Raw genomic sequence first — 26,177 nt, forward strand, 5'->3', positions numbered from 1 at the left:
AAAACTTTGAGGATTTGATTCACAAAGACTGGGGATGAGGTAAAGGAGGATATGTTTATTCCTCAGAAGCCTTCCACAAGGGCTTTCAGCATAACCAAAGAGAAATGCTTTTAGGACTTCATCCAGAAATAGCAATCCAATCTCATACAAATCAGATCCATCATGTGTTGATACATTTGAAAGAGTAAGGCTAGGCTCCATCTTCATTCTTGCAACTAATTCCTCTTTTTTCCTTCATTGGTAGGACTTCTCTTTTTTTTAGCTAAGCACACATCTCTATCTTCTTGCATCTACATTGCTTCTGGCCTCTCCTTTTACTTTAATGCCAAAGACCTTTAAGCTGATGACTACCATGCTGATTCACCTCCTGCAGAAGGTGGCATTACTAATAACCATGATTTTGGATTGTTGAACTGAAAAACTATGTGATTTATTACAGTATTATTCTCAAAACCTCTTCAGTTTGGGGAAAACATAAATTACATTTATTTCATCCCCTACATAGCAAGTTGGATACAGATTAGAGCAGAGCTTCAGGATTGATAGCTAGCTAGACATGAAGGCTCTGACTATTTTTAACTGCTTCTAGTTTCTCCCTGTGTTCTTCTGCTTTCTTCTTTGTGAAGCAGTCATTCACTGTCTTCTCCAAAATTTAGAAAAAGTGAGGGGGGGATCTTATTTGGGGTCTAGCAAACAGGATGGGATGGTCTAGTACAGTGATGGCTAACCTTTTTGCTGTCACGTGCCAAAAGCGTGGGGAGCGTGAGGGGATAACGCACACATGTGCCCACACCAATGCACCCCGCCACCCCATGCATGTATGTGCAACCCCACCGTGCTCCCTCCGCTTTTGGCACGTGATGGCCCGGTAGGCTCATTTTTTGCCCTCCCCAGGCTCTAGAGCTTTCTTGGAGTCGGGGGTGGGTAAAAATGGTCTTTCCCAGCCCCCCCGAAGGCCCTCCGGAGGCCGGAAATGGTGCGTTTCCCAACTTCCGGTGGGACTGGAAGGCCCGAAAATCAGCTGGCCGGCACACACATGCGCGCTGAAGCTGAGCTAAGGAAATGCTCGGGTGCCCAAAGATATGTCTCCGTGTGCCACCTGTGGCACGCGTGCCATAGATTCACCATCACGGGTCTAGTACTTATTTTTATTTATTCGTTAATTTTTTATACTAGTCATCTCCCCTATAAGGTGACTCTGGGCAGCTTACAAATAATAAGTAGACTTACAAGCAGGTAGTATTCAAATTGTAGGTTGAAGTTTGCCAACCCCCTTTTGAGATTAAAATACATAATTTGTGTGATAATACAGAGCAGTAATTCAGAGTTTATATGCAATCAGGTAGTCATTGCTTAGCAACCACTATAGAAACCTGTAGCTTTAGCGCTAAGCATTGCAGTTGCTAAGCGGAAAATGAGATGACCATAATAGACTTACAACATGACTTTCCATTTGGTTGTTAAGGATGTCACTGCAATCGTTAAGTGAAAAATCACATGATTGGGACTTACAATTTTACTTTCACATTCTCCATTAACTCTGCTTGTCACAACAAGATGATCAGAAAGCACACAAATAGTCAACACATGACCACAAGATACTCCGACAGTTGTAAATGTGAGATTTGATTCATCTCAAAACTAGCTATTTTTACATATCAGAACTTCAGGCATTTGCTAAATGAGATATTAAGCAAGGACTATGTGTACTACAATCTTTTAAGAGGATTTGAATGGGTGATTTCAGAATAATTATGTTTGAATCTATTTTAAAACTGTAATTTAAGGATTTAACTATATAGAAATAAATAAAAATTGCAGTTTAGAATTGTTTTCAGCTGGATACAAATGCATTCAGAAGCCATTTTTGAAGTTTGTACATAAATCATATTTTAATTTTTGTCTGAAATCATTATTCATGAGTTGAAAGTCACACAGCGTTAACAGGTTATTCTTGGGAATATGCAACTGAATTATACATTGCTTCCTAGAAAGTCTACTTAAGCCTTAGGGTTAACATGTTATATTATCATGTGGGTAACATAAAAATCTAAGTACAGAAAAGGCATCTCCTGGTTTTTCCTCAGAGGGCTTTAATATCAGATATTTCAAAACATGCCATGCTCATCTACAGCAGAACAATAACAAAAGTTTATATAGGTTCCTTTTTTTCCCAGCCTGTTAATCCCTCACCTCATCTATCCCATATCATTAGAAACAATGACAAAAAAATACATAAACTCTTATTTTGATCTGAAATGCGTTTCTCGTTTTGCTACCACACTACCATCCATCTGTTTCATGGAGTACTGGAACACATACTATCAAAAATGTTGGAGCTCAGTAAGAAAAAAATGCTTGAATTAAACTTTAAAAACATTTTTGACAGAAAAAGGGAAAAGATCTATATTAGATGGTGAACATTATATATTGTAGAATCTTTTAAGACATTGCTTGGCATATTCTCTTTGCAAAATTTCTTACACCTCATGTGTTGGTGCACATATATAAACTCTCAAAGAGGAAGCTGTTTGTCTGTGGGTTAACATGTTGTGGTTAGTAATAAAAGCAGAAGTTCAAATCTTTCCACCCTAAAGTGATGTACTCACATAATCTTTTATTTATTCTATGAGAGTTCAAACATAGTCTCTTAGGAACAATATTTCCCCATTAATTATCCTTCTAAACATCCAATTTATACAACAGGGGTTCCTAACTCCCAATCTGTGGACCGGCACCAGTCTGTGGCATGCAGAAACCAAGCCGTGCAAACAAGTGAAGCCCCAACTGCGGGATGCTGGCAGCACATGAAACCATGTCCCCTTCAGTTCGTGGAAAAAACTCTCCACAGAAATGGTCCCTGGTGTCCAAAAGGTTGGGGGCTGCTGGTATACAGTACTGTAGTTGTTTAGGGAGATTTTCAGAGCTACAGTGTTTGATTTACAAAACCAATTAACAAACACATTTGTTTTTGCTGTTTTCCATTTTGACATGATAGAAAGATACATTATTTAAATTTATCTAGGTTTAGAAAAGTAGGGGTTTTGTACAATTTACTTCGTTTAGCAAAACCATACCAAAAGTTGTTACGTTGATGCTCAGTTTAAATTTTCAGGTTCATAGACATGCCTTCATACATAGTTTTTCTTATTTACAGTTAAGCTTACTGACTGATTTCATACTTCATGCTAAACAAATATGAAACAAAGCACATTATGGTTTAATATGATGAATGATTCAGCCCACTGCATACTATACTGATGTCTGTAAACCTTAGTTTAAAGCCATCAGTATAGTATAGTTTTTATAGTTAAATTCTAATCAAGATTAACATAACAACACAGTGATGTAAGTCAGATGCTTTGGAATCTCAAAATCTGGCCAAATTATGGATTTCTTATAAACTGCTTGGCAAAAAAAAAATGGGGGATTTTGTAGCTATTACATTGGTATATCATCACATTTTATCTGATTATCTAAAAGAATGGCATAATATAAATCATGTTGTAAATCACATTGGGTTTGTTTGAATTAGCTGTGTGAATGTTCTAAAGCAGGGGTCCCCAACCTTTTGGACCTCAGGGACCATCAAGTTCATAATTTTAAATCCCATGGGCCACTAATACGAATCCAGTGTGCCGCTTGCTGAAGCGCCTGGACTCCCAGTGACAGGATGGAGTCCTTCAGGCACTCTCCCTCCTCTCTCTCTCTCTCTCCCCCTCTCTCTTTCTCTCTACTTTTCTCTTTCTCTCCCCCCCTCTCTTTCTCTCCCACTCATTCTCTCTCTGATTCCCTCTCTGTCTCTTTCTTTCTCTCTCGTTCTCTCTCTCTTTCATTCTGCCTCTTTCTCTCTTTCATTCTCTTTCATTCTCTGTATCTCTTTCTCTCTCTGATTCTCTCTGTCTCTTCTCTCTTTCATTCTGCCTCTTTCTCTCTTTCATTCTCTGTCTCTTTCTCTTTCATTCTCTGTCTCTCTCATTCTCTCTCTGATTCTGTCTCTTTCTTTCATTCTGTCTCTCATTCTCTCTGATTCTCTGTCTCTCATTCTCTCTTTCATTGTTTCTTTCTCTCTCTCTCATTCTCTCATTCTGTCTTTCTCTCTCATTCTCTCTTTCTCTTTCATTCTGCTCCTCTATCATTCTGATTCTCATTCTCTCTGATTCTCTCTCTGATTTTCTCTTTCACTCTGTCTCTTTCTCTCCCCCTCTTTCTCATTCTCTCTCTTTCATTCTCTCTGTCTCTTTCATTCTTTCTCTCATTCTCTTTCATTCTTTCTCTTTCTCTCCCCCCCCCTCTCTCCCACTGTTTCTCATTCTCTCATTCTGATTCTCTCTGTGATTCTCTTTCCCTCTCTCATCTCATGGGCCAGCCAGTGTCTTGGGGCTGAGAGGAAGTCAATTTAATTTAATTTAATTAATTCAATTTATATGCCGCCCCTCTCCAAAGACTCAGGGCAGCTCACAATACATTTTAAAAAATCATTATAAAAACATTTAAAAATTAAAAACATTAAAAACTCATTCACGCCATTCAAGCGTCTCCCCCGAGAGACCTAGGTGCATGGAGCACCAACAAGGGCCAGAAGAAACGGCCACAAGATCCAGCAAGAGATGAAGCTTCACTCCTGCTCTGGAATATGAAGCGAATCTCCATCCCCCCTCCCTTTCCCTTGCCAGGCGAGGAGTGATTGGGAAGTGAGGGCGAGGGGTGGGGACAGCCACTGGTAGTTCAGCCAACAGGAAGCTTACAGCAGGGGGAAGAAACAGCCCGGGGTTGCTGCCACCCGTTGCTTCAGCCTGCCTGCACCGCCACCCCCCTTGCACCATTACCTCATTCCGGCTGGCGAGGGCTGGCTGCAAAGTTGCAAATTGCACGAACCTCCCTTTACAGCAGAGATTTACAGCCCCACCATGAGCTGCCTGGCCAGTCTCATATTCCAGAGCTCTAGTCACAGGACTGGCCATTGCTTATCCCGGAGCAGCTCCTCCACCTGGGTGCGCCGCTGACACCAAAATTTTCTCATGGACCATCAGTTGGTGACCACTGTTCTAAAGTGAGTAGTATCAATAACCTGGTTTTGTAAATAGTTACACATGAAAAAAGATTTAACATGGAACCAGTTGTGTCAACCTCGTGGATATATTTCAGTATTTCAATGACTCCTGTGTACTATCACAAAATACTTATGTATAAATATCAAGTTACAGAAAATAAATGATTTCCCAGTATGATAAGCTACACTTTTGTCTCAAAGTATCCAAAAGTTTGAAGGGGGTGAAGCCCCTCCTCAAGAAGCCCTCCCTGGACCCGGCTGTATTGGTCGCATTGGTTGATGATCTCTGGAGGGCTCGGCACAGTGGCTGTTCCTCTGTCCTGGTCCTATTAGACCTCTCAACGGCTTTTGATACCATCGACCATGGTATCATGCTGCGACGATTGGAGGGGTTGGGAGTGGGGGCACCATTTTGCGGTGGTTCTCCTCCTTCCTCTCCGACCATATGCAATTTGTGTTGGCAGGGGGACAGAGGTCGACCTGGAGGCACCTTGTTTGTGGGGTGCTGCAAGGGTCAGTCCTCTCGCCCCTTCTTTTCAACATTTATGTGAAACCGCTGGGTGAGATCATCCGTGGTTTTGGGGTGAAGTTCCACCGTACGCTGATGACACCCAGCTGTACATCTTCACCGCGGACCATCCCAATGATGCCCTTGACGTGATGTCCCGATGCCTGGAGGCCGTGCGGATCTGGATGGGGAGAAACAAGCTCAGACTCAACCCTTCCAAGACCGAGTGGCTGTGGCTCCCGGCGTCCCGGTATAGTCAGCTGGTTCCATCACTGATTATTGGGGGCGAGATCTTGGCCCCCTCAGAGAGGGCTCGCAACTTGGGTGTCCTCCTGGATGCACGGCTGTCTTTGGAAGATCATATGGCGGCCGTGGCCAGGGGAGCTTTTTATCAGGTTCGCCTGATACGCCAGTTGCGTCCCTTTCTGGACCGGGATGCCCTGCGCACGGTCACTTATGCCCTTGTCACGTCCCGTCAGGACTACTGTAACGCTCTCTACATGGGGCTCCCCTTGAAGAGAACTCGGAGGCTCCAACTGGTCCAGAATGCGGCTGCGCGGGTAATTATGGGAGCGACATGGCGCACCCATGTAACACCTCTCCTGTGCGAGCTGCACTGGCTCCCGGTGGTCTTCCGGGTGCGATTCAAGGTGTTGGTTACCACCTTTAAAGCGCTCCATGGCTTAGGACCGGGGTATATACGAGATCGCCTTCTGCCGCAGATAGTCTCCCACCGGCCAATATGCTTCCACAGAGAGCGGCTCCTCGGGGTGCCGTCGGCCAAACAATGTCAACTGGCGACACCCAGGGGGAGAGCCTTCTCTGTGGGGGCACCAGCCCTCTGGAATGAGCTGCCCCTAGAGGTTCGTATGATCCCCTACCTGCGTACCTTTCTCCGCGCCCTGAAGACTCTTTTATTCCAACAAGCCAGGCTGGCCTAATAGGAATTTTTAAATTGATTGTTTGTTAGTTTTTAATTTCGAGGGGCCAAATTTTATATATTTGTTTTTAAATTGTTCTTAAATTTTGTGGTTTATATGTGTTTTAATATGGCTGTACACCGCCCTGAGTCCTTTGGGAGAAGGGCGGTATAGAAGTTCAATAAAATCTAAATCTAAATCTAAAAGTTTCCAAAAATCATTGATAACTAATAAATTACATTCCTGAAATCATACAAACATGTACATTTAAGAAATGACAGACAAAACTACTAAATTCATAAGTGCCCACCAAAAGGCAATCTTTTGTAGAAATTAGAAAAAATACCTATGAACATAGGCATTACAAAATTTTAGTACATATCCTTTCAATATACCACTTATACCAATAAACGGCAAAATACATCACCATATTGCCATCCACCACATAAAATTGCTGAATACATGGAGAAAGGTAATCTAGTCCAAATTCTCAATGAAACATGTTTCACACACAGTGAGTATAGTCTTCTGTCCTTCCTGCAAGCTTAAATTAGGTTAACCAGAATGCATAACACTTTGAAAATGTGCATGTAACCCAGCATGGCTTGTCCTGGGTATAAAAGGTAAAATCTAAATCCTTAGGGAGGACAAGAAACTGTTTAAACATCATTTGTGGTATCTGGGTCACAGGTGTCCTGCAAACACTACTATACTAGAAACTTAAGAAATGTGGTGAAGCTGGTTAATATTGTATAATAGAAAGAACAATACATTATAATAGAATAAGTTATGGTGTGGGATATTTGATGTAGTAGTATAGAGCTTCAACTAGAAAATTCTGAGTTGTTTGCCTCCAGAGATATATTGAAGCTTATATATATAAAATGAGATATTTTCTGTGTGAATAAATTAAAGCTTTAGAGAAAGCTACTGGTTGGGTACAAGCAGACGGATAATTCTCCTCTATGGTTGCTATGGAAACTAGCAGTGCTTGCTATAATTGAGAGCATCTTAAAACATCCTGACATTTCCTTTTTTTCTCTCAGCCATTTTACATTATTTTTATGTTGTATAGGTAACATCCATTCAAAAGAAAATAGTTAATGAACATTCCTGTTTGAATATCAGTCTACTTTGCTGTTATTTTTTATTGGATATTTTAAACTGCCTGCATGAAAGCAAGCTCCCTGGATTTGTTTGTCTTCCAGTTCTAGTGGCTGTGTATATGGGTTCCATTGCATCTACTGTAGAGACTAAAAACTAATTTAACGGATAAATTTTATAGCAATATGTTTCTGAAAACTAATCTTTCAATATGAATGGTAAGTTGATTCATTTTTGCACTTATGTTTAGATTATTAATTGAACTGCATTTCTTTAAAAAATAAATCTGTAAAATTATTGTCGTGCCATTGCACATTTGTCATGAGCATTTTTCCTTTCTATAATTTGAATAATAGAGAGTTGCTGTTTTCAGTCAGTTGGTACCAAATTATTTAATATTGTACAAGCCATTGAAAAGAAGCATTTCTTATTATAAAAGCATTACATAGGATGTGAAAGATAATGTAATTAGCTTATTTTTTGTAGATTGCTTTTAATATACAGTATGTAATTAAAGTTTGGTAATTTTAGAGTTAGTGCAAATAACCTTTTATTTCGGTTTACTGGCATGTTTAATGTCATATACATTTCTACATAGTATTTAAGTAAGTAATTTGTTTCATGATTGGCTAAGGACTTTTCTTAGTTGGCAATTGAAACTAATATGTGAAGTAATGGTCAGATGGACTGATTAGCTTGCCAAACAGATTTTTGTTATCATTTCTGACAAGAAAACTTGATTTTGATATCAAGCATGTACTGTAATAGGCTGAAGCAAAGTATTGTCATAAATTTAATGGAATTGGAAAATTAAGAATAAAATTATGATGTGTATAATAATTATTTTAGAATTTAGATAGAAATTTATGTTTGACCTTATTTTAGCAAAGATCTCTGCTTCTCTACTTTCAGAAAAATAACTTCTAAAAGATTTTATATAAAATTGTAAGTACCTCAGCAGTCTCAAAACACAGCTTGAATAGGAAAGCTATTTATTTTTAGCTACCTTGGGTGGGGGGTCAATATAGAATAGAACTGAAAAATACTTACTTGCAGGGTTGAATTTAAAAATATATTGACTAAATATAGTCTTATGAGGCTCATAGTAGATATGCATAAAGGAGTTCTGACTTGTACAACTATCTAATTTAGTCATGGTAACTGACTATGCAGCTGCCACACAGATTGCAAAAACGTGGTCCATATGGAGTGTAGGCTATCTTCCCTTGAATTTCCTCTCTCCTAAATAAGAGATTATACTAAAGGATTGTGATACTTTTTCTATATTCTTCTCCATTGTGGTGGTGTCTTACATACGGTTTGCCTCAACATAGTGCATAACATTTAGAATCAGTAACCCACATGTTTATTCTTCCTCTGGATCAGTTGCTATGTGTATAATGGAATGTTATACTGTATTTAAAATGTTATGCTTTTAATATTTGAAGGTATCCATAAGAGTTCACACTGGATGCTTGCAGAATTAGCTTTAGCCATAACATCAGCTGAAATATTTGTCGATTGTATGAACATGTGTCCCTATTTTGTTTCCAATCAAAGTACTTACAGATGAATATATATATATATATTAATAGAACATACTGTATATAGATAGAATCTAGCAAATGTATATTTGAATTTGTATTTGATATCCTAGGCAAAATCTAGGAGTGATCACACAATTTAAAACTATATGTATTTTTATTATTTTGTGTTTATACCCCCCATGCACACATTATGCTGAGATATTGTACCAATTCATGAAGACCAAGAATATTACAATCAAGCCAGATATAATGTTCTTATTTTTTATTAGAAGAACAAGATCTGATGAAGACCAATCTCATTTTGAAAAAAGAAAGTCTAAGCTTACCTTCAACAGTCTCAGTATAGTTGTTTATAGTCATCAGAAGATTCTGTTCCAAAGTTCATAAACCAGAGTTCTGATTAAGAATGGTGTTGAGAACAAGATTTCATGTTGATTGGTACCATTATGGTCCTGTACTATTCTGTCTTTAGGTATCTGGCATTAAAGAAAATTTTATTCATCTGAAGAATGTGATATATTTACTTTCTTTTATACCTCCCTATAGACTTCAAGAAAACAGATGGGAAAAAGTCAGAATTAAAGATCTTAAATTAACTAATGAGATGCATATTTTCCTATAATATTTATTCTCTTGTTTCCACTGTGGTCTGCATTCAGTTGGGGTTTTTTTTTCAGATCGTCACTATCCTCTGGAGTATTAGTAATGAAGCAATATGCTACCAAAGTAATTGGAATACATTGGAGAAGAAAAAGGTAGCTTATAAACCCTGCCTGGATTTGGAGGATTAAAACACAGCATATTAATCTTTGACAGCCTGAAAACTCAGAGCTATGTGCTGCTCCCTGAAATCCTTGAATGCAATCCCCAAGGCCCCATTAAAAATTACCACTGTATTATAATGTTTAATGTGATAAAGTTAAATTATTGAATGCTGGAGAATAATCATGCTAAATGGATTTGTAAATTTAATATAATTGTAGTTATATTTCACTGTAAAATAAATTTAGTTTGAATTTTAACCCTATCTATTTCACCTGGCCAAACTTTTTTTTATATATCTAGAGCACAGGACACAATCTAAAGGCCCATAATGTAGTCCATCTTTTTATCTATGGTGTACTTTGGAGCAGAGCTGGAAGATGTCCCATTGCTAGATTATGAATCCAAACTGCAGTCAGAAGCATGGCATTTAAAAGTTGAAATACAACAATCCAAAAATTGAAAGTTAATACAAAAGATTTGTATAATACAAGTTATTTATTTAGTTTTAATATTTATATATTAAAATTAATCTTCTAGGCCATGGAGATAAATAATATAAATAATAAAAATTGCAGTTCAAGAAATAAAACTTTCTACTCTTAACTGTGATTGTGAACTGTAATTGTTCTTTTCATATTTATCTGGCATTATGACAAGCCATATCTTCCCAATGTAACCGTTGTTTCAAAAGTGACTAGATATACTATAATTTTCATCCTGCTCACTCACTCCTGCTCTGGTGGCTAGGAAGACTAAAGCCATCATCATGCAGGGCTGACTAAGACATTGTAGATTGAATGTTGCTGACACATAGAATTGAGGTAATAGGCTGGAAGTGGAGATGTCGCGTAAAATCATGTAGTATGTAGACAACCACTGATATTTAATGCAATTACATGGATTATCAGTTTGTAGGTGAATGCTCTTAAAGGATCAAGTAATTGTCCTATTGTCAAGTAGGAGTGGCTTTTGTAACAACAATTAAGTTTAGGTTCTGTTATGACCTAGGTGGTCAAGGCAAGCCTTTAGGGCAGGGATGTCAAACTCGTGGTGTCATGTTGTCATGTGACATATCACAAGTTTTCCGCCCTTTGCTAAATCGGGGGTGGGCGTGGCCAGCGTGTAATACATATGGGCCATGAGTTTGACACCCCTGCTTTAGAGAGGCTTTATTGCTCTCAATAAGTGTGCAGCAAATGGCTCGCCAATTATCAGTAAGGCTCCACCCAACACTACCCTGAAGGCAGCCACCCTTAGTCTCCAAACAATAGCCCATATATTACCAGGAAAGTCCACAAGGGAAAGTCCAGGCATAAGACAAATGGCAGTCCTCAGGACAAGATACAAGGCAAAGACAGTTCTGGAGGTAAAGCAGAGCAAAGGGCAAAAGCAGTCCATAAAGCAAGACCAACGGTAGTCCTTGAAGCAAGGCAAAAGACACAAGTCAAAACCGAGAGAGAGTAATCCAAAACAATTGGATCCAAAACAACTGTTCCTGGCAAAGACTAACTCCCCCATGATTTCTCCTTAAGTCTGTCCATTCCAGGTGTTCCTTGTGAGGAGGGATGGGACAACCTCCTTCCAAGTAGCCTTCCAGCCCTTCTCTGAGCTTGCCTACACTCCCCTCTCTGTGGCCTTGGATCAAGTGGGAAAGGCATCTTTTCCTCATCTGAGGTGATCTGCTCCCTGTCAGTACCAATGCTTGTCAGCAGCTGATCCTTCCCTGTGTCAGTGAAGGCAGGCAGCTCTTTGCCAAGTTGACCATTTCTTCCAATGCCTGAAGGGCCTGAGGTGGTATCCTCCTCAGTCCCTGGGTCTCTCCACACATGCCAAGGGAGATGTGCCATCTCTGTCAGACAGTCCTGGTTCCAACTCCTCCTCTGAATCGGGCTCCTAGGGGGCCATGACAGGTTCCTGCAGAATAAGTAGACAAATCTTCCTACACAAATTTATTTTAATGGCAACTAATTATTATCAAACTCCAAGACTGATAATAAATACCTGCAGCAGTTCATCTTTAAGTGGCTATAATAATCATGTGTCTGTAAATCTTGGCATAGCTGTTTTCTTTTATTCCCATGTTATAGAAACCAGTTGTGCAGTTATCACTCTCTCTGCATGCTGCAATACACACAATGTAAAACAAAAACAAAAAACTCAGCCATCTCTAAGATGATCTGCAGTTCTGGGTCATTTTTATCATGAAGGATCAAATTCGAGCTACGAATTAAGTTTGGATATTACAGTATCCCACAGTCAAGTGGTCACCATTCAATTGCTTCACAATTGGCTTCTGACAAGCAAGAGTTAATGCAGAACATAGAAGTAAAATCGTTAGTTGTAGTGGCACTTATTAATGGAGTTGCCAGTCCCAATTTTGGTCACTAGGCGAGCACTGTGCATAACAAGGTGCTCCTCATTGTTTAAAAATAGCTTCTTTTTAGGCAGAATTGCTGTACATTTTTGTTCCAAACTTGTTCAGTTTAATTATTTTATCAGGGGTTTCAAACTTGCAGTGTCACGTCACATGACGTATTGTGACTTTTTCCCTTCACTAAAACAGGTGGGAGTGGCCAGCATGTGATGCACTCGGCTGGCCATGAGTTTGACACCCCTGCCTTGTATGCTTTGGAAAAATGGAATAATTGGTCTGTCACAAAAACCTCTCAAGATTAATGATGATAAATTTTATAATTTTAACTGGATTAAATAGGAGAAGCTGATAATGCTGGTGATGCTGAAAATGAGGTTGACAGGACTCGTAGCTCTTAGTGAGGTCATGCTTATTGGGAAGATCAAAACATGATGGACAGAGCAAAGAGTATTCTTGAACAGGGGTTAGAGCAAGTAGGACCTGGCAAGAATGAGACTAGGCAGTAGCCTGAGAGATCAAACTCAGAAGGAGATACCAGTACCATTTGTATAGTTGTCTAGAAAACCATATGGATATAGCTTTAGCATTACAAAAGTCGACTATGAGATCTTTATGTGGACAATGTTCCTCTGACTATTAGGAAGCAATGTAGTAGTTCACAAGTAAACTTCTGAGTAATGATGTAGACAGACCAAAGTCAAACATTGATGGGGACAGAATTGAAAGATGAATTAGTGTTCTACAAGTCACATTAAATCCTAACATTGAATGTGAAAAGCATGAACTAAGGAAATACAGTCCTTATGAACATGGAAATGAAATAAGTAAATTGAACACCTGAGAAATTAGTGTAATTGGTGAATTGAAGTGCAATACGTTCAACATATCCAGGAACAGGCAGAGCAGCAATATGAAATATTGGCGTCAAATATAGAATATTAAAAAGTTGATGTGCAATATACTGATTTTTTTCAATTTGAGAAAAATCAGTATATTTCATGCATTTAGTAGTCTTCAACTTACAACCACAATTGAGCCCAAAATTTCTGTTAAGCAAGACAGTTGTTAAGTGAATTTTGCTCCATTTTACAATGTTCCTTGCCACAATTGTTAAGTGAATCTCTGCAGTTGTTAGGTTAGGAGCAAGGCTGTTAAGTGAATCTAGCTTCCCCATTAACTTTGCTTGTCAGAAGGTCACAAACATGTCCCCTGGACATTGCAGCTGTCATAAATATGAGTCAGTTGCCAAGTATTTGAATTTTGATCACGTGACTGGGAATGCTACAACAGTTGTAAGTGTGAAAAAAACCTCGTAAGTCACTTTTTTCATTGTTGTCGTAACTTCAGTCACTAAATGAACTGTTGGCCCAAACGGTGCTTTTTTCAGGAGGCAACTGGACTTCCTTGTTTTTTCTTTGAAGACGTTTCACTTTTCATCTAAGAAGCTTCTTAAGCTCTGATTGGATAGTGGGGAATGGAAGGATTTATATTCCTTGCAGACAGCTGGTCATTTGCATCCTTTCTGAGGGTTGTTGAAGCATTTGGAGGTTTATCTGCCCTCAGGGTCACCTGAGTAATGCTAATGGTTCCTGTAGTCTGCAATATTTTTTTTAAAAAAACTGTTCATAATCTTACACCATTTGAAGGATGTTCATCTCAAATTGCATAGCTAAAAGTCTGTAAAGATCCTCAGTCATCCAGCTCATGGTTGTCCCAAAAATTGAGAATCTCAACAGACTTTTAAATGAACTGTTGTAAGCTGGGTATTACCTGTATATGAAAGAGCATCTGAAAAGCTAACAGAAAAAAATACTTCAGGGGGAAAAAAGCTGAAAACAATTCCTCAAACATTGAAAGATATCTAAGTAGCTTTTAGAATAATTAGTAAACCCAATAATTTCTAAGGATGCTTTACAGTGAACTTAAAATGAATCAGCTTCAAAAATTGAGTTTGGAGATACAGTGATTCAGACCAGTGAAGATAGTGAAAGTAGGGATATGTAAAAGTAAAGGTTTCTCCTGTCCCAGTCATGTCTGATTCCAGGGGACAGTGCTCATCTCTATTTCTTAGCCGAGGAAGCCAGCATTGTCTGAAGACGCTTCCGTGGTTATATGGTCTGTATGACAATATTCCAAGGCACATGGAATGCTGTTACCTTCCCACCAAATTGGTACCTATTTATCTACTCACATTGCATGCTTTTGAACTGCTAGGTTAGCAGGAGCTGGGGCAAGTAACAGGAGTTCATCTCATCACGCTTGGGCCTTGAACCTGGGCTGCAGCTTTCCAGTTGACAAGCCCAGTGTCTTTAACCACTGAGCCATCACACTCCCGTGAAGATAATGATGCAGGGATACATACATCTTCATATATATATTGTATTTACACTGTAAATATAAAAATGGCACAATTGGAAATTAATGCTGGTACAAGAGCTGTTGTTCAAGATATTCTCTCTTAATTGTAAAATGAGATTTATACATTTGCTTTGATATTTACCCCAAACATTTGAAAGGGGAAAAAAGCTATCATCAATAACAGTGTAATTTACATTTGAAGACTTTTCTTCATGTTTCCATTGTGTTTGGCATAAAGTATCATTTTCCATTAAGTTCCTTGGTGCAGCAAATAATTTATTCAGCATCCTACTACCATCTTACATATCTTTATTTCTGCACAGGGCAAAGAATGCTTTTTTTTTTTTTAACTAAACTACCTTTTCTTGCATATTAAATAGGAATGAACTAATTTTATTCTGGTGATTTAGCTGATACTTAACTTTATTTGCATTGTTTTATTTCTACCTGTGCATATAGTAAATTGAGTGAAAGTAAATAAAACATTGGAGGAGTGAATAGTTTTGGAATTGTCTGCTTAACTGTTTCAGCTAGGAGTATTGCATCATTTAATCATATAGAAATAGAAGACTGTATTTTTAGCAGTTGCCTACTTTACTTGGTCTAGTATTCATGTATATAAAGATCATATGTTGAACCTATCCTTTTCACTACCTAGTATACATCTTGTGGTGGCATGTGGGGTAATATTTTAAGACAGAATGCAATATAAGGGGGTGTGGGGGGAATGATCATGATTGCATACTACTTGAATGTTGTTTAATTCCACCCACCAACTTGAACTGCTGAAAGGCAGGCTACTTTTTCATTTCAAAATATGAGCTGCCTGATCAGATATGTGTGTAATTTCTGTGAATTCTGCACAGAATGTGAAGTTCTCTCCCACGCACCCATGTTGCTTGGCAGCTTTGAAATTTCACCTAGCATTTATTCCTATTTATGCAGTGGGCAAAAAGAGAATGTTAAGTCTATCCAGTCTGCACCACCATTCTGTGAATGTTATAGTGTTTTTTTCTGAGCTTTTCATATAAATCGATTTTGATATTAGTGTGCTTGAATCTGGTTGTTCAGATTCCTTATAAAGCTATTAGAGGTAATTTCTGTAGCACATGATGTAAAAATTGTTTGTCTTTTTTACAGAAATTCCATTTGTTGTTGCCTTGTCCACTTTGGCAACATATGGGAGGGCTGGGGTATTTTGGTATCTATTCCTAGGAAAGAAAGGAATGGAGACAAGAACATGATAAGAATTAATCTAGTTTTTATATATTATATGTGGAAGATGTGTAAATCCTTTTTCTCTTTCTTCTTTCTTTTCTTCACATCTGTGTGGGTGAATACTTCTGCAAATCCTTGGCGAAAACTTTAGAAATCTTTGGTATGGTCATTTTTTTCATTAGAACCCAGAGTCATTGACTACATTACAAAATTATTAAATGGGGAAATTACAGTTATCCTAATTTTTAGAAAAATATTATGAAGTTTATAGTAAATTTTGGGGGAAAAACATGAAATGTGCACTAGATAGAAAATTCATAATGGAATTATCTTTACACTTAAGAAGGCTATGGATTTTACATGATACCCCCTTTTTAAATAAGTAGCTAATACCAATTAATAAAATGACATAACTATTTTCTGATTTTGGTTGAAGCATTTTAATAATTTGATGTTAGACTAAATTGTTCCTAAATTCCTAATTTCAAAGAGTTAGTATTTACCTTTCCACTCTTTTCAAATATAGAAATGCAAAGTGAAATCTAAAAATAATAATAGGCACAAGTAAAAGAAGGCATAATTTGAAACTTTTAAAGGCATGCCTTGAAAGTCATCTATATTAAAATCATTTGTTCTTATTGGGTTTAGTTCTTTGTTGTTGCAAACTTAAAATTAAATACTTGCAGAATTATTTGCAGTTTCATGTCATATCTCTTAAAAGACTATTCAGAACAGCACAACTTTAACTTTAGATTAAACTTTACTATCTTAAATGAAGGAATGTCAAACAAGCCCACTTGAAGTACTCATTAAATGATTTTAATATGTAGGTTGGACAAAATATTTCCTAAAACATGCATGCTGCAGATTGTAAAACCACTAACTCTAAATTTAGTTCAGAAACACATTGACAGCTTATATAGTTGCAGTATTAACTGCTGCTAATATTAAATAATATTCTAAAAGATAGTTCATTAAACACACACTCCGGGGCCACCACTATACAAATTAGTATCTAGAATCCATGTTCAAAATGTTCTCAGTATATTGGCAAGTATCAGCCATTAAAGTCTTTAGATGCTGTATTTGATCTTAAAACTTCCAACAATTTAGTCTATGGGATATTTAACAGCCCTGTACAAAATAAGCAAAAAAGGTGATTCCCAGCATGCAGGATCAAGAACAAAGCACGTTTTCCCACAAATTGGGGGAAAAAACAACTGCAAAGTTTTCAAGATTTGCACAGTTACTTCAGAGGCTGCTTCCCAAATAGAAAATGGAACAAAATGCCTGTCAATGTACATATATGAGACAGTTGGGAACAGTTTAGAAATAACTCTGCAAGCCTGGAAAAGGTGCAATTTCTTTTAATGATTTAAAACATGCCCCATACTTTTTTCAAAGAATTTAATTTACCATATTTCAAAATTTCCATCTCAGATAATAGGTCTCTTTACTGTAGATAATTATTTAAGACAGGAATCTAAAAAATGCACAACTCGCTTAGAAAGTGGAGCATACTGCTTCCTTTTCGCCTTTCAGCCCCAGTCCAGGAGCCCTCAGGCAAACCTGGGCTTGCTTGCATATTAGGCAGATATATTAACCTCTAAGCCACAGGTCACAAAATAGTTTGTTGTGAAAGCGACTGAAGGCTCCTGGATTGGGGCGAAAAGGTGAAAAGGAAGCAGTATGCTCCTTCCCATATTTGGGTAGACCAGGTTGCTTCGATAGAAAACCCATTTAATCTCCCCTAGCACAAGCTGACAAAGTGAGGAGAACCTGTGGCTAATATATCTGCCTAATATGCAAGCAAGCACAGGTTCGAATCCCAGAAGGGTATGGCTAGCTGATGAGAGCTAAATAGCTTGAAATAGATGTATCCTAGTCTCCCTTATATAAATTTAAATTTATATTTAACACAAAATAGTTTGTCGTGTAACTCACCCATGAGAGACTTCACCCCAGTGCAACTTTTTCCTTACCAAGATCTTTTCTGGATTTAATTTTAGTTTGTTCTCCCTTGTGCAGATTAGGCAATGTTCAAGGATGTTAATAATTTACATAGAATCAGAAAGAAAATAGCAATTGAGCCAGATGTCATCAGCATACAGACACAGAATGGCCTTATAGCTCTAGATGCATTGGAATGAAACTGGTTTTCTGAATCCATTCAAATAGGGAGTTTCAGAACATTGGTTTTCTTGGTAGATGATGCAGGAAAATAGACAAAGGAAGTGCTCCTGGTGGCTTAGAGGCTCACTGCCAAATAACCAAACCTATCAGTTTTATGTAGCTATTGCATAGCATAAGAGTTTCTCTAATGATACAGAAAGCCACCGAGAGCACTCACTTCCAGATAAAGCTCCAGAGTAGAACTCCTTAGCTATTTTTTCTAGATTACAAGTAAACAGTTCACACTCAGTAAACATGATTGACTTCTGTTTGATCAATTTCCTCTTTATCAAGGTTATTTTGTGTCTCACTTTCCTCACCTTTATATCATATATAAAATGTTACTAATTTTCACAAAAATTTGTCCCTTAGTTCTGCTTATTTGTCTCCCCTTATTTGCATAGTTTTAATATTCTTGGATTTTCAGATTGAACACAAATTATTGTGTTATTTAATCAACTATTTAGCAATAGGAATAGCACTTAGACTTGCATACCGCTTCATAGTACTTTACAATCCTCTCTAAGCGGTTTACAGAGTCAGCATATTGCCCCCAACAGTCTGGGTCCTCATATTTATATGCTACACAGAGCCTCAAAAGGATATGGATATCTTAAGTATCAGTTTTTTTTCTAACTGATTCGAAAAGAACATTATCTTAAGCTACCAACTGGCAAAGCTCAACCTGCTACCAAATTTTTGGAGACATTCCATGAGAATAGTACATCAAAAGAACTGTTCCAGAGAGAGATTCTGCCTCTGTAAAACAGCCACTTAGTCATATACTTTTAAATGGACGCAGGCTATGTAAGGCACAGAGATCACAGTGAAGAATCAGATATGTAGTTGAAAGTCTGGTTTTTCATGATCACCTGTCCATTTATTTTAACCCATGTATCTCTCTTCCATATGCATATTCTGGCAAGTGGTCTGGGTCTAGGATTGCTCTGTCTCTTGGAGAAGTAGAGTCGAAGCATTAACGAAGGACTAAATATTAGCAGAGTTTTGATTAGCGCCTTAGCCCAAACTGCAAATTCCATGCATGTAAATGCAGAGATGAGCACTCAACCATAAAGACAATAACATTCCATTTCATATATATATATATTTCCTCATCAACATTTTACCACAGCTTGTCCACTTCCTATAAAAGTGTAAATAGAATTGTCCCTATCCTACCCCTCCCACTCATTTGAATGTCCCAGATTAGTAGAATCGATCACGTGTTTTGCCTGGAGATATCAAGTACTCTTTATATAGAAATGCAAAATAATCTATCAGTTTGGTTAATAATCATATTTAAAGGCTTTTTTAAAAGACAAATCATATTGAATTATCGTATTATCTGTGCACATTTTATACAGCCATGATCTTTCTTAAAATACAAAATTAGTAATTCAAGGTAGTCTCTGACTGTGGGCATTTCTAATGTGCAATTTTGTAACCTCCTAGTTTGCCTTTGCTTGCAATACTGCAATGCTATTATGCACTTGATTCCTTAGCTTGCAAACAGCCATTAAGTGACAGTAATGCACTGTAGCAAGAATTGCTTATTTTTGAAGTATCAACCAATAAAAAAAAAAAAAGCCTCCTCTAAGAGGGTTCTGAATCACATTCAGTTCTGCTTGTATGTTACAGTTGTGTGCCTGTTAGATTTAAATTAGTTTAAGCAAATTGTGCTAAAATTTATATTATAATTCATAAGTTTTAGAGAGCTGTTAGAACTCCTATAGAAATTTTGCTTTTTATTTATGGATTTTTTTCAGCATTTCTTGAAACAGCTTTAAATAATTTTGAAGTGTTCTGCTATGTAGTGAATTGAACCCAACAATTTTCTTTTTGTTTTCTGATTTCAGTGAAAGAATTTCTAGCCAAAGCCAAAGAAGATTTTTTAAGAAAATGGGAAAGTCCTGCTCAGGTAAAGAAGTAATTTAAATGTCACTTGTTATTTATTCTAATTTATGGTATTCAGGAATAGAGAAAATCTCTTTTATATGAATAATCTACTGCATTATACTAATAAACTCCAAGAAGAACAATGGATATTGTGCTAAATTATAACAGTTGTTGCCATTTCATGTGTCTATTTTTTACACACATCCTGAAGCCAATTCTCAGTTTCATTCACAATCCATGTTTGCTGTAAAACCTTTGGGCAAATAAACATTTTTGCTGATTAATATTTGAGTACATATATTGTATGGCAAGATTTTTATTTTATCTCTAGCACATAGTGTTCCAACGTATTTGTTCAAACCTCTTTACTTTAGTGCTTTGTTGAGGCAAGTTGATATATTTCAACTCTTTCTATAAAATACCATCCACTAGAGAAGCGAATAAGCATATGGGTAAATATTTGGATCCTTAAACTGTTCATTGCCGTCCTACTGAAGTTTTCAGTTTGATGATGGCATAGCATAACATCTGCCTCTGAAATGATGATCATTAATATTTGAAGCAAAAGCAAAACTTTGCCACATTGCCAATTGAAGCATATATCTGTATTCCCTCCAGTATTAAGGGGCACAAATGAGGATAAAAATAAATCTTATTATTACAGCTAGAGCCAGCCCACCACCCCCGCAGAACCCAGTAATTAAAGCCAGATGGCTACATTTCTAAGAGTGGAATGCGTTTTCCACTGAGACCAACCAGGTCTTGGTAAGATATATAAAGTTGCACTCTCCTCCAAGATAATGTGTTGTGTGAGAGCAAATTTGTTATATGTCAATCTGTCTTTCAAAAGCAACAACTGAAATCCAGGGTCACTAAGAATCCAGGAGCCATGCATTGAGCATAGAAACTGAGGACTGGACAGAGGGACCATTTTCAAACAGCAGATCCAATATCCTCAACTGTGGCTCACCCTCCATTCCCATCATATATCCTTCTGCCCATCACTGTTGAGGTAGTTCTGTCTACAGCCTCAATTCCCACCCTTTGCATCCCTTCACAGGCCAAGGACACATATATAGTCTCCCACAATACACACACAAATTGAACTCAGTAACCCATCCTGGCCCATAGGGAACTCAGTCAGACCTGCTAAAACACTCTGCAGCCTCAGGAAAGACAAGCCTTTTCAGGCGAAAAAAGAGCACCCCAGGACCCATTCCATCCAAGTCTTGCTGTGTTGCGTCATCATTCCTGGGAATGAGGAATGAGCATATATTTCCAGTAGGGTCACCCAAGATATGAATGTCACTCCAGCTGCCAGCTAAAGCAGGTGCCTGTATTGGGCAGTAGCGATATGCAGTTGCTAGGAGCAAAAACTACTTGATGGCATGTAATCAGGTCTCATCACTTTTTTCACCCTGCCCTCAAGCTAGCATCCATCAACAACCACATCAACTAACAGTCCAGGAGGCCTCGGTCAGCAATGTTTCCAAGGGTGGGGGTGCTTCACAGCCTCAGTGCTCATAACCCAGGGGTGTCAAACTCGATTTCATTGAGGGCCAAATCAAGATTGTGTTTGACCTCGGGGGGCCAGGTGGGTGTAGCCAGTTCGATGTCACTCATGTCGGGGGCACCTGTGGTGACCCAGACAGGGCTGTAGGGGGATCATCCTGCAGCCCTCTGCCCAGTGAAAACGGAGCTCGGGAGGGCTGCACGCGGCCCTCCCGAGCTTGTTTTCACTGGCAGAAGTACTGTGGGCCGGTCCTTCGCTATTTCCAGGGCGGCCCCATGTGCCAGATGTAAGCGGGCAGCCCCACGTGCCAGATCCTGCAGGCTGTATGCGGCCCGCGGGCCTTGAGTTTGACACCCCTGTCATAACCACAGCAAGTGTTTCCATCTTCCTTTTCACACTTAGCTGGTTCATGTCTTCAGTACACATAAATATATTATTCTATGCAACTTGTCCCTGACGCTTTCTGAGTGAGTAGTAAACTTGACAGAGCTCCAGCACTTACAAAATATATCATCATTTAATCAATACCTTTTCAATACATGAGATAGAAATATTAGCTATTTCCGATTACTGTTCCCATTTGGAAACACAAGAACTGCTTTATAGTTCATTCATCTATTCATTCACCTCTTGTACTTGGGATATTTTATCTGTTTCTGAGTAATATTGGCGCCGAGAATAGGTTATTTACAATTTCACATGCAAGGCTTTCTGTGCTACCCAAAGGTTTTAGAGCTTGATCCTAGGTTCCTCTACAAGCATAACAGGTGTTCTGTTTCCCAAGTTACCTTTTCTCTCCAGTAGAAACGGGTGCTATCCTGCTTAATAAATTATATGTATATTTAATTGAATAAATTACTATTATAATAACCTGTTACACTTGGATATTTTATCTGTTCTTACTAATATAGAATACTGCTGGGTTAGATGACTTCGAGAGGCTTAAAACACTTGGAACTGGATCATTTGGCAGAGTCATGTTGGTGAAACACAAATCTACAGAACAGTATTATGCCATGAAGATACTGGATAAACAAAAAGTTGGTATTTTTATTACAGTTTACTTAATTCTGTATTCACCGATATGTATGTATATTTCCTTGCCAAGCTGTGGTTCAGGTGGGGTAAAGTTTCATTGTTTTTGGGTTGTTCACATGCCTCTTGAATGCTATTTTCTGCACTAGTTCAGCTCAGTGCAAATCCTGCTAGTTTGCTTTGTGTTGGAAGAATGGCATACCGACTGCTCTAGAGATATATAAAGCACATGCTGAGTGTTCTCCATTGATTGTATTTTACAGAGAGCATTGGTCAAGTGCCTTGTTCAGTTGTAGCTCAATTACTGTTTGAAAAATGACTTAGGAGAAGAGTTGAGATAAATCTGAACAAGCAATAAATATACAGTGCGAATGGAAAAAATATGGCATTTTATAAATGAATCTTGAGGTTGTGCTTATTATTATTACAGCACATAACTTACCGTTATTAATATGTGCAGTGAACAGGTATACCGTTATGAGTATGAGTAGTATTAAGTTATTATTTAATGGAAGAAATAGTATTATTCTGCAACATTTTCACCTCTAAAATAGTAATAGAGACATGTAACAGTTAAAGCCCTTTTTCTCATTTTGTAGTATTTTAAGGTTGGGATTTTTTTGTTGGTGAAAGGAATATAAAAGAGGATTTTGATATTTAGGGTCAATAACAACCATGGTGCAAATGTTAATAGGCTGTTACGGATCCCGGAAAGAGAATTAGGGAAATCCAAACCTAGCTACTATGGAAATTCACTTTTACCCCAGTGTCAGAGTAGATATGCTAGGTAGGGGTGCCAGAACAGGGCATTGATCTGGACAGTACAGTTCCTAAACAACGCTCAAGCTAGCATGTTGGTTGCAATAGAATTTGTACTTTGAATCATTTTAATAAAGGAAAAGGATTTTAAAAAGAAAAGAAGATGCTCCTCCTTTTCTGACACCTACCCAGCACAGTTTGATCAAGGTATTTGATTTGTTTTAACACCTAGCAGGGGGAATCATTTTTACATAGCATATAGGAAATAATGAATATTCAGAAAAAATGTAATATTTAACAATAAACTTTTGTGTAATGTCGTATCATTTAAAAGCATCTCTGTTTAGACTGAATAATATTTGTGTAAGTCTGCCTTGTGTGTGTGTGTGTATATCTGTGTTTTTTAACAAATGAATACTCCTTAGTGTAAGTATTTGAAAAGAAGTGAGCTAGTTGCTGATTAACTATTGTCAGATTGTGTAGCCAAACCAATGCTAACATTTATCTATATTCACAACATCCTTTTTGTTTTATGAATATTCTGCAGTTTTTCTGTTCACTTAAATCTGAGCTCTCTCTTAAGAAAATTGTATTTTTAGATTGGATTTTAATAGAGTTTCATGTAGTTGGCAGTTACAAGTTAGAAGGGTTGGCATGCAGCAGCAACACTTTAACAAGCCAATTTCATTATGTTAATATATTGAAACAATGTAACTAAATGTTTCAAAACATGTAATGTTTATGTCTTCAATTCCAGCATTTACTGCTACTGTATTATTGAATTACAAAAGCAGCTGCATTTTTAAACTTAATTTTTCATTAATTGAAAATTATTTTTTTTCAAGCAGCAGTAATCAGACACTTGATATCAGAATGACACAGACAAATGGTGTGGTTATGTCATAGCACTGGATGCAAGTGCATGTCATATCATTTCCACCCTAACATAAATGACAGTCGTTTAACTGACTTTCACATTTCATTTGCCACAGAATAATTTTATTTCAGAAAAATATCCCTTTGTGATAAGTGCCAGTTTGGGATAGTTGTTAGTTAAGGCACTAGGGTAGAAACTGGGAGACCATGAGTTCTAGTCCTGGTTTAAGAGACAAATCAAGTTAGGTGACCTTGGGCCAGGCACTCTCTCTCAGCCCTAGGAAGAGGCAGTGGCAAACCACTTCCAAAATCTGCCAAGAAAACTGCAGGGATTTGTCCAGGTAATCTCCAGAAGTCAACACTGATTTGATGGCAGAAAATAAACACGTCTCTGTAATTCATGTTATAAAAACATGGAAGAAAATGAGTATGATAGCTGTTAAGTTAAATGTAAATTTCAGCAAAGGAATAATTGTAAAACTAACAAAATCAAGATGTCATTCAGCATTCATGGGATGTAGGGCTTCCAGACACTGCTTTATCTTGTCTAGCCTGAATCAGGCCTTTCTACTCTCTTCCTACGTCAAATGTTGTTTGCTCATGTAATTAGCATTAGAGTTGAAATTATTCTTTGTGGGGGTATTTTCCAGTGATTCAGATTCTAACCAAGTTCTCAAAAATTATTAGCCTCATCATCTTCACCATCTACTCTTTCTCCTTGAAGACACTCCCATAATCAAATGTTATAGTTTAATTAAGAGAATAGTATGAAATACATCATTTTTTGTAAGTTCTTTGGGGGTGTGAGGTTTTTTTTTAAATTTTAGATGATATGCATTAAATGAACTTTCTAAAACTCTCACTGTAACTTGTTGCAAGCATTCTACAAACTGTATTTGTTCAGATTACTTGTTATACATCTTATGTACAGTATAATCTGAACCCAAAGATGAAATAGAATACAGTTCTTTTATTCATTAAGCCAGAGGTCCCCAACCTTTTTGGCACCAGGGACAGGTTTCACAGAAGACAATTTTTCCACAGAGTGGGGGAGGGGGGTGTTGGGTTCTTCGCTCACTCACCCGCCACTCATCTCCAGCTGTGCAGCTCAGTTCCTAACAGGCCACGGAGTGGTACCAGTCCATGGCCTAGGGGTTGGGGATCCCTGCTTTAAGCCACTTATAAAATGCAAACTGATTTTAGAACTGATCTTTTTCCTATTTTTAACTAAATGTTTTGTTTTGAATCCTTTCTAAAATGGACTTTGTTCTTAGGTGGTTAAACTGAAGCAAATAGAACACACGTTGAATGAAAAAAGAATATTACAAGCAGTGAACTTTCCTTTTCTTGTAAGACTGGAGTATTCTTTTAAGGTAATAATTGGATTAGAAAGTAACACTAGTTACTTTTTTCTAGCATAATTTGTCTTGTAGTGCCCAGTGGGTGCCGCGTTTTTCATAGAAGTTTATTTCCCAAATAAGACGAGTCCAAAGATGATTGAAAATGCTCACTTGTTAAAATTACATGTTAGATGCTTCACTAATTTAATATGATTGCAAGTTTTACAGATTGAACAAGTCAGTTTAATAAAATAAAGTAAGCCCTTTGGTCATATTCATACATCACTATTTAAATAAAAACTATGAGCTTTGTAAACCAGAATGTGGAAAAGTAATGTGCTGTTGCATCTAGCTAGCTAGATGTCCAAATCTGATATTATCAATTAAGTGCTCCTGACAAACTAGTTGCTATAAATTAATGGCCTTCATTAACTTAATATTTGTTTATAATCCATTTTTATTTTGATATTTTTAAATTGGGTTTAAGATTAAATACAGTTTCAAGTAGTAAGATGACAACAGGTGTTGGTGTTAATAGAGCTAGTTAATAGAGCCAGTTTGGTGCAGTGGTTAAGGCACCAGGCTAAAAACCGGGAGATGTGAGTTCTAGTTCTCCTTAACCATGAAATCCAACTTGGTGACCTTGAGCCAGCCACTCTATCTCAGCTCAGCTCACCTCACAAGATTATTGTTTGGGTGAAATAGGAAGAAGAGGGTGTTTTGGATACGTTCACTGCCT

General features: G+C 37.7%; 1 protein-coding gene across 3 annotated transcripts in view; it reads left to right on the forward strand.

Annotated features, from left to right (window-relative positions):
• PRKACB (protein kinase cAMP-activated catalytic subunit beta) overlaps window positions 1-26,177 on the forward strand; it is a 79,015-nt gene that overhangs the window by 37,602 nt on the left and 15,236 nt on the right. For 2 of the 3 annotated variants that reach the window (XM_034437097.3, XM_034437096.3), the window contains exons 2-4: window positions 19,876-19,937; window positions 22,340-22,468; window positions 25,373-25,471. In XM_034437097.3, the coding sequence (XP_034292988.1) occupies window positions 19,876-19,937; window positions 22,340-22,468; window positions 25,373-25,471 (290 nt within the window). Of the gene's footprint in view, window positions 1-7,665; window positions 7,804-19,875; window positions 19,938-22,339; window positions 22,469-25,372; window positions 25,472-26,177 lie in introns of those variants that run through there. The other variant, XM_034437099.3, reaches the window with a different exon arrangement.

The sequence above is a fragment of the Pantherophis guttatus genome, chromosome 3 (assembly GCF_059756535.1).
Source record: "Pantherophis guttatus breed Tessera chromosome 3, ASM5975653v1, whole genome shotgun sequence".
NCBI classification, from domain to species: domain Eukaryota; kingdom Metazoa; phylum Chordata; class Lepidosauria; order Squamata; family Colubridae; genus Pantherophis; species Pantherophis guttatus.